The sequence below is a fragment of the Elephantulus edwardii genome, unplaced genomic scaffold, assembly GCF_000299155.1.
Source record: "Elephantulus edwardii isolate Elephantulus edwardi_28Jun2011 unplaced genomic scaffold, EleEdw1.0 scaffold00031, whole genome shotgun sequence".
Classification (NCBI taxonomy): Eukaryota; Metazoa; Chordata; class Mammalia; order Macroscelidea; family Macroscelididae; genus Elephantulus; species Elephantulus edwardii.
In genome coordinates this window covers 7,681,027-7,690,177 of record NW_006399781.1, presented here as the reverse complement: position 1 = coordinate 7,690,177, position 9,151 = coordinate 7,681,027, and the positions used below count along the sequence as shown (strand labels likewise).

The following is a 9,151-nucleotide window of genomic DNA, read 5'->3' as shown; positions in this document are numbered from 1 at the left end:
CTTAGTCTCCAGAGAGACACCGTTGCTCTTGAGTACTTTAGAGAGGTCCCTAACCACAGACTTTCCCATCACAATACTTTTTTTTTTATTTCCTGGCTGCTGGTGTCAAGAGTGTTGACCGTGGAATTTCCAGGTTCTCAATTCTATTCCATTGATCTATGTGTCTGTCATTGTACTAGTACCATGCTGTTTTAATCATCACGGCAGTGTAGTAGGATTCAAAATCAGGGAGTGAGATGCCTCCTACCTTTTTTCTATTTTTATGGAGTGCTTCGCTTATTTGGGGCTTCTTTATTCCAAATGAAACTGGAGATTGCCTTTTCCATCTTGTTGAAGAATGAGATTGGTATTTGTATTGGGATTGCACTGAACGTGTAAATTGCCTTTGGTAGTATTGTCATTATCACAATATTGAGTCTTCCTATCCATGAGCAAGGCATATTCTTCCACTTCTTCAGGTCTCTTTGGGTTTCTTGTAGTAATGTTTTGTAATTTTCTTTGAACAGATCCTTTGTGCTTCTGGTTAGATTTACTGCCATGTATTTAATCTTTTGAAAAGCTACTGTGAAAGGTATTGTTTTTCTTAGCTCCCACACTGTATTCTCATTGTCACTGTAGAAAAAGCTGAGTTTTGTATGTTGATCTTGTATCCTGCTACTTTGCTGAATTGGTCAACTATGACCAACCGTTTTCTTGCTGAGTCTTCAGGGTTTTCTAAGTGTACTATCATATCATCTGCATAGAGAGGTAATTTACTTCCTCTTCGCCAATTTGGATACCTCTTATTTCCTTCTTTTGTCTTACTGCTATTGCTAAGACTTCCAATACAATAGTGAGTAAGAGAGGTGATAGTGGGCATCCTTGCCTCATTCCTGTTCTCAAGGGAAATGCCTTTAATATCTCTCCATTGAGAATAATGTTGGGTCTCGGGTTTGCATAAGTACCTTTTACTATGTTGAAGAAATTCCTCTCTAAACTATTTTGTTGAGTTTTTAATCAGGAAATGGTATTGAATTTTGTCAGAAGCCTTTATTGCATCAATTGATGGGGTTATGTGGTTCTTGTTCTTTGCTTTGTTAATGTGATGAATTACATTAATTGCTTTTCTTAGGTTGAACCATCCTTGCATACCTGTTATGAATCCCACTTGGTTGTGGTGAATTATTTCTTTGATGTATCATTGGATTCTGATGGCCAGTATTTTATTCAGGATTTTTACATCTGTGTTCATAAGCTATTGAGTCGCACATAACAACAACAACATGTTCATAAGAGATATTGGCCTATAGATTTCTATTTTGGTGGTGTCCTTTCCTGGCTTTGGTATCAAGGATATGTTTGCTTCATAGAATGAGTTTGGGAGAATTCCATATTTTTCTATTTTCTGAAAGAGTTTATGTAGAATTGGTGGTAGTTCTTCTCTGAATGTTTGATAAAATTCACTTGTTGGAAGTTGTTTTATTACCTTTTCAATTTCTTCTTTTGTAATGGGTCTGTTCAGATGTTCAGTTTCGGTTTGTGTCAGTTTAGGTAGGTTGTGCATTTCTAAGTATTTGTACATTTTCTCTAAGTTTTCATATTTGTTTGAGTAGAGTTTTTCCATCATAATCTAATGTTAACCTTTTTATTTTAGTTGGTTCTGTGGTTATGTTGCCTGATTCATCTTTTATTTGGATTATTTGTGTCTTTTCCTTCTTTTCTTTTGTGAGTTTTGCTAATGGTTTGTTGATTTTATTGACCTTTTCAAAGAACCAACTTCTAGTTTTCTTGATAGTTTTAATTGTTTTTTTTTTGTTTTGTTTTCTATTTCATTTATTTCTGCTCTAATTTTTATCATTTCAGTTTTTTTACAGGGTGTTGGGTTTTCTTGCTGTTCTTTTTCAATTTGCTGGAGATGTTGGGTTAGAGAGTCAATGGTCAGTTTTTCCTGCCTTTTGATGTATTTGCTTATTGCTATAAATTGACCTCTGATTATTGCTTTGGCTGTTTCCCAGAGGTTTTGGTTAAGTGGTGTTTTCATTGTCATTTGTTTCAAAAAAATTTTTTATTTCTTCTAGTACCCAGTCATGTTCAAGCAAGGTGTTGTTCAGCTTCCAAATGTACTTTTTTTTTCTCCTTTATCTTCTTGTTATTTCTAATTTTGTAGCATTATGGTCTGAAAATATATTTTTGTATTTTTTTCTATGTTTTTTAATTTATTAATGCTTGCCTTGTGACCTAGAATGTGATCTGTTCTGGAGAATGTTCCATACACATTGGAGAAGAAGGTATACTGTGCTTTTTTGGGGGTACATTAGCCTATAAATTATCTATGAGGTCAAGTTGGTTTATTGTATGGTTTAATTCTTTAGTATCTTTGTTGAGTTTCTTTCTGGTAGTTCTAGCTTTTCTTGAGAGGGGTGTATTGAAGTCTCCTAGTACTATAGTAGTGTTGTCTATTTCCTTTTCCTGTTTTATTAATGTTTGTCTTCTGTATTTTGCAGGTCTTTCATTTGGTGCATAGATATTTATTATTGTTATATCCTTTTCTATTGAAAGAGGGAGTTCTTGTAGTCTCATGTGTTAAAAGAGTTCACTGCCAACTCACAGGCAGGTGGTTCAAATCCACCAGCTGCTCTGTGAGAGAAAGATGAGCAGTCTCCTTCCATGTAATTTTCAGCCTCCATAACCTGCTGGAAGGTCACCTTTGAGTTGGTTCCCACTCAGTGGCTAATAATAATAGGTTCATGCTATATCACTTCTAAGGAAAATTTTATTTTTACACATGTGAGTGGGGGGGAACCAACTCCCAGTATAAAATCTAAATAGTGAAATACCTGGTAAAACCTAGGTTAACCATAATGCTTAAAGGAATTTCTTGAATCTCTCTCTGGATATTGTCTGACTAGAGTCGAGGTGAAGATGGTCCAAGAGTGGGTGGGGTTTGCTCCTGTCCTGCACAGGGTCACCATGAGTCCGCCCACTCTCACTGCTAACAACTGTCTTTTCTGCTTTCCTGGCAGATCCTCATTCTGGATGAGGCCACAGCTGCCATGGACTCGGAGACAGACTTACTGATTCAAGAGACCATCCGAGAGGCTTTTGCAGATTGTACCATGCTGACAATTGCCCATCGCCTGCACACAGTTCTAGGTTCCGACAGGATTATGGTGCTGGCCCAGGGACAGGTACAGAAACCCCCCAGGGACCATGGCTTGGCAGGCGACCTGGTGTGAGAGGAGAGCTGGCTCCGTGCAAGAGTCCAACTGCTATCTTGGCACTGTTTCTGAACGTAACCGTAACTGAGCAGTCCAGAGAGTTGTCCCAGCCAAGAAGGGCTGAGGCAGAAGTGTGCTTGCTGGCTTCTCACTTAGCCTAACTGTTTATCTGTTCGTCCTTTGTAAACAGTGACATTTTAAGCTAGGTCCAAGACCATGTGGACTTGGTGATTCGTTCACACCAGGGCAGCCCTGAGCCATTCACCCGAGGGTTTGCTTTTCACCATCACGTGGTGGTGCATACCATCTAGCCTGCTGTCCAAGCTGTCCTCGCTCTGGCCCTCACCCAGTCTTCTTCATTTCCTGGTCCTCCCTAGCAGATGTTATTGGTGTCAACAATCTTGTGATCACTAAACAATCTGTTGAAGTGCTTGCTTGTGGCACTTCTGCCTTACTGATAGCAATGGTGCATATGCCCAAGTCCCCTGTTAGACTGTGAACTAGCTGAGGCCAGGTTCGCACCTCATCCGTCTGTGGGTCCTCCTTTTGGTGTTCAGTGCTGCAGTGTCATGGGCATAGCAGATGTTTGGGAAATTTATGTACTACAGTAACATCTTTATGTGCCCCTCTGATAGAAGCAGATTAAGGATTTGGTGGCACTAGCAAACCATTTATAACCATTTGTCTTGTGTTGTTAATATTGTTGGATACCATGGTTAACCCTTATTATTAAGTGGTTATTGTGTGCCAGGCACCATGCTAACTGCTTCACATATAATCAGGCATCCCAGTAACTGAGAAAGTACAGATATCATTAGCTAGGCCTACGGATGAGGGGAATGGATTTGGTGTGGTTTTTTTTACCCCTACAGTCGATAGAAATTTATTGCTTCATTTCTTTACGGTCTAAGCCTAACTCCTCCCTTAGATCTTGGAAAATGGGAAGAAAAGGAATAAAAGGGGGTGGGGGAGCAGGGGGTCATGACTCGGATGTCACCAGCCAGTTGGCATCCTGTCCTCAGGGGACATTGGGGATAACCTCCATCCCTGGGCTGTGGATCCTGCAGGTCCCTGTCCCTCCCCTCCCCGTGTCCCTGAGCCATGTCCTCATACTGCTGCCTTCTCTTCCAGGTGGTGGAGTTTGACACCCCATCGGTCCTTCTATCCAATGACAGCTCCCGGTTCTACGCCATGTTCGTGGCTGCTGCAGAGAACAAGGTTGCTGTCAAGGGCTAAGTGCTCCCCTGTAACATGACGGAGTCTTCGGAGCACCACCGGTCCCTGTGTGGGGCGGGCCCTCAGCACTTCCTCCTGCCCGATGCTGGCCTTTTCCGATTTTACCTTTCGCACAGCAGTTCAGGATCAGCTTGTGTGTTTCACTTTTAGGGAGAGTCATATTTTGAATATTCTATTTATTCCATACTCATGTTCAACAGATTTTAGTTTTTGTTCTTAATTGCACTCTAAAAGGTTCAGGGAACCGTTATTATAAATGTATCAGAGGCCTATAATGAAGCTTTATATGTGTAGCTATATCTACATATAACTCTGTACATAGCCTATATTTACAGTGGAAATGTAAGCTGTTTATTTTATATTAAAATGAGCACTGTGCTAATAGCAGTGCATATTCCTTTCTATCATTTTTGTACAGTTTGCTGTACCAGAGATCTGGTTTTGCTATTAGACTATAGGAAGAGTAGCATCTGTTCTCCCCTCGTGGGTTGTGTCACGGTGCCAGGTGTTCTGGGTGTCCAGAGGAAGACGCGTGGCCAGGACGGGCCCCCCAGGCCCCTTCTGCCGCCCCTCCCAGCCCCTCTGGGGATAGAGCTGGCGAAGACCACACAGAGTGCCGTGAATTCTCAGGGCTCCTGCTTTCTGTCCTGTGTCACTTCACTGTTTGTCAGGAGAGCAGTGGGGCCAGGCCCCGACCCCTTTTTCCTCCCTCCATGGGGAATGAGAAGCACAGAAACATTCCTTGGAGAGAGGGAGTTTCCGTCCTGCCTTCCTCCTTTTGCTATTATTTCTAAACAATAATCAGTCTATTCCCAGAGTGCCCCACGGCCTCAGGTTCCTCACGCTGGCCCGCTGCACAGAGCTCTCCAGCTCCTAGACCTGCCGGCCCCCAAGCTTAGGGCCAGCTGCTGCTTTTAGAGGTGGTACTTCTTTGTTTGCCTGTGCCCACACCTCCACAGTTCAGTGACAGGGTTCAGCGTTTCATGGGTGTGTGTATTTCTTTCCCACTGCAGCTGTCACACGGTCTCCCTCTCACACCCTTTCTCCCCTCCAGAGTCCGCCACTTCAAGCAGCTTTTGCTAATCTGTGTCTCACACTGGCATAGAAGTCTTTCGTACTGTAAAGAGACCTACCTCAGGTTGCTGATTGCTGTGTGGTTCGGTGTGTTCGCGCCAACCTTCCTTGTGCTGTGGGGCAGGTAGCTCAGGTGGATGTGGTCGCTGCTGTCGTCAGTCGAGTGGTCAGCGTTGCATGTCGTGACCAACTAGACATTCTGTCGCCTTAGCATGTTTGCTAAACACCTTGTGGAAGCAAAAAAAGAAAATCTGAAAGTGAATAAAATTATTTTGCATTTTGTAAAATGTTTGTTGTGTAAACTAGTCCTGTGGGAGAGGAGCTGCAGATCTGTGAATGACCACAGAAAACCCACGACTTGGATCAGAATGTCCGTGATGACATGCCCTCTGGCAAGGACCAGTACAGAGCTGGCTGGCTGCAAGGGGCGTGGGACCCCAAATGCCTGGAAGCATTATGTGGGGCCTTTGTCCCCACAGCTGGGGTTTCTGGTTGTGACCACTGACCACCCTAAAGGCTTTGTGCTGCTACTAGGTGGGCGGGGAAGGGGAACGGCTGTTGGGAGGTAGGTCATCATAAGGAAGTTTATTTAAAATGAGTAGTTTTGTTATGAGTTCTCCAAAATTCAGATAACATAATTGCTCTTTCTGGTGCCTAGCTGTTAACCAACAAGGTTTGCAACTCAAAGTCAGCCCAACTGTGCCTCAGAAGAAAGGTCTGGCAATCTTCTGCCAAAAGGTCATGTTGCTTTATGTGCTATAGCTGACCCTAGTTGGAGGCAGCAGGTTTTCAAAGGCTGTAGATCACACAGGAGGAGATTGTCCACCTTTCTCCTTCAGAGCAGCTGCACGCCTTTGAGTTGGCAACACAACTTGCAGCTGGCCACCAGAGCCCCCCTCCTAAAGACCAGAGCTATCTAAAAACGTTTGGAAAAGTTCTATGCAAATTAACAACAACAACACAAATGTTTCACTAGGAAACTCTTGGAACAGTGAGCTTGTCAATGGAGCAGGGAGGATTAAGACCGGTTGCACACAAAAAAAGAAGGTTGCACAACGTGAAGAATGTTACCATTGACTCCATTGCAGCTGGTTCAGCCAACTTACATAGCTTAACCCATTGAAAATTAAGTAATTAAGTATCCACACAAAAAGATTTGCATTGGAAAGTTTCTGAGTGTATGATGTTAAATGTAAACCGTTTTTAAGCCGTTTCCTGTTCTCTCTGTCAGGAGACGTAATTTTCAATCCAACCATTTTGTGAACTGTGTCTTAAAAAGCAAGAGTTTTGGCTCTTACAGTCAAAATTCAGTTCTTAGGAAGGGGCCCTGTGACCTGAGACCAGGAGAGCTAGGAGATGCCTATCACAGCTAATAAAGGGATCACAGTAGAAGATCCTGACAGAATGGGCAAAAAATGTAGAACAAAACTCAAAACCAGAAAAATGGGCTGGCTCCCTGGTTCCATGTGGGAGTTGTGGCGACTTTGTTACAATGCTAACCCAAAGGCAGTGCTCAAATCCACCAGCGGCTCCCAGGCAGCACAAAGGCTGTCTCCTCTTACTTGATTTACAGCATGAGGAAACCCACTTCAAGGTCACCTTTGGGTGGGTTTCAACTAGATCGCAGTGGGATGGAGCTTGGGGGTTTTCTTTAAACCAATCCAATAAAGACTGACGGAACTCTGTTCTGATGAGTGCCTCTTGGTCCAAGTATAGTTTTCCCATAAGCACGATCAAGTGTTCTAGGATTCCCATTCTTCTCAGAAGAAGAAGAATGGGAAAAATGAGGTTAGAAAGTAAAAACAAGTTTGAACTGGCTCAGACTGGTTTAGTCTTAGTCGATGAAGTGAAAATGGATTAGCATTGAATTTTTTACTTTTTGGTGAACCAAAACAATAACTGAAAGGGGGAAAATTACAGTTCAAAACCCTAATCCAGAATGGTATTACAGTGGACAAAAGGAAGGAGAGCCAGAAGGAAGTCAGCACTGGGGAACTTCACCTGCATGAGCCCGAGTTTGTCTTCAAGAAATAGGTGTAAGAATAAAGAAATCAATAAAGGAGGCTTGCAGAAACAGACGTTAGTTCTACAAATGTTCTGGTAGACCAAAACAACACATTTCTTTTCACCCTCACCTTGTTTTAAAGTTGGAGTCTGGGGATGGTAAGCAAACATCAGAGCGAATGAGCCTCCAGGATGGCACTTGAATTCTGTTTGATGTTTGTATGGCAAACACTACACAAAAAGCGTGACATTTTCATGAAATTTTAAATGCTTCTAGAAGAGTCTTTATAAAAATGCATTCGTTTCATCAAAACATTCATTCACTCTCTTCCTGTCGGCTGTGCTTGACGGCAGCCCCTCCACACTCACCGGCCAGAGCGGTTGATGGCTGCTTCAATAGTGTTTTGTTCTGTTCTCCACCAACAAATGCGTTTCTATGCTTTTCCTTGCTTTTATCTGCCACTGGCTTGCTCAGTCACTGAGTAACAACTTGAGAAACAAGGCCATTAAAAAAAAACTTTTAGTAGGAAAAAATTCACTAGTTTAAAATTGATAAATACAGAAATTGAATTATCGGACCAAATTGATCTCAATATTTTTGAAAATTACAAAAAATTATTTGTTTGCCTATCTTGTCACAGTTTCTTTGAGTGCATATTATGGAATAAAATTACAAAATTGTAAAAAAGGAAGAGAAAAAAATCCATTCCTCCGTGGTCACTTTTCAAATGCTCAGTAGCCACATGTGGCCAGTGTACGGACAGTGCAGATACGAACAAAAATCACTTAAAGAAAGCTCTGTTGAGCAGCACTGACCTAAACAATGGAACTACAACCGTTAGGTCCATTCTGACTCATCCGTTGGGCTTCCAAGGCTCTAAGTCTTAACGGGAAGAGACTGCTCGTCTTTCTCCACCTCAGCTGCTGGTGGATTCCAACCACCAGGGACACTTGGCTCAACACCTCAGGGACTATATGACCAGAAACAACAGGGCTGTTTTATTAGTGTGCTGGATCCCCCTTCTGGGAGGATAGCCAGGTAGGCGGGAGAGCCGCTCTCAGTGTCACTGTCCAAACCCTACTGCATGTAACAGCAATATCTGCTTTTTTTCGGTTCTTTCCTATCTCTTGGTCCCCCCCACCCATACACACACCTCTCTCAACCTGCTTTTTTGTCCCCTTGAAACATTCTCTCCCTTTTTCTCACATACTTCGGGCGTGTTGATGTGTACCGTCAAGTCAGAACTGACTCATAGTTGACCCTCCAGTGAGTTTTCAGAGGCTGTTGATTGAACGGGAGGAGATTGCTCATCCTTCTCCTGTGGAGCAGCTAGCTGGTGGCTTCGAACCTTGTGCCTTTGAGATTGCAGTGTTGCTTTATGCCACTAGGCCACCAAAGCTGATAATGGCTTATTTACTGTTTCTGTTTAGGGTGATGGTTAAAGTTGCCTGTGTAAGGTTCTTTAACCTGATTAGTCAGACATACTTTGGGACGATAGTACAAGTTGTCTGTGTAAGGTCCTTCAAACTAATTGATTAGCTAGCTCTGCGATTGCTATTCTAGGAACTAAGGATTTGCATTCAAGTCTCCCTGACATGTTATTGTTGTTAGGTGCTGTCGAGTCGTAGGTAACTCATAG

General features: G+C 42.7%; 1 protein-coding gene across 2 annotated transcripts in view; it reads left to right on the top strand.

Annotated features, from left to right (window-relative positions):
• Window positions 1–5,794, top strand: part of ABCC5 (ATP-binding cassette, sub-family C (CFTR/MRP), member 5) — a 102,047-nt gene extending 96,253 nt beyond the window's left edge. The window contains exons 28-29 of one of the 2 annotated variants that reach the window (XM_006884059.1): window positions 3,003–3,167; window positions 4,329–5,794. In XM_006884059.1, the coding sequence (XP_006884121.1) occupies window positions 3,003–3,167; window positions 4,329–4,433 (270 nt within the window). In that variant the 3' untranslated portion in view covers window positions 4,434–5,794. The remainder of the gene's footprint in view (window positions 1–3,002; window positions 3,168–4,328) is intronic. The other variant, XM_006884060.1, reaches the window with a different exon arrangement.
• Window positions 5,795–9,151: the final 3,357 nt, after the last annotated feature.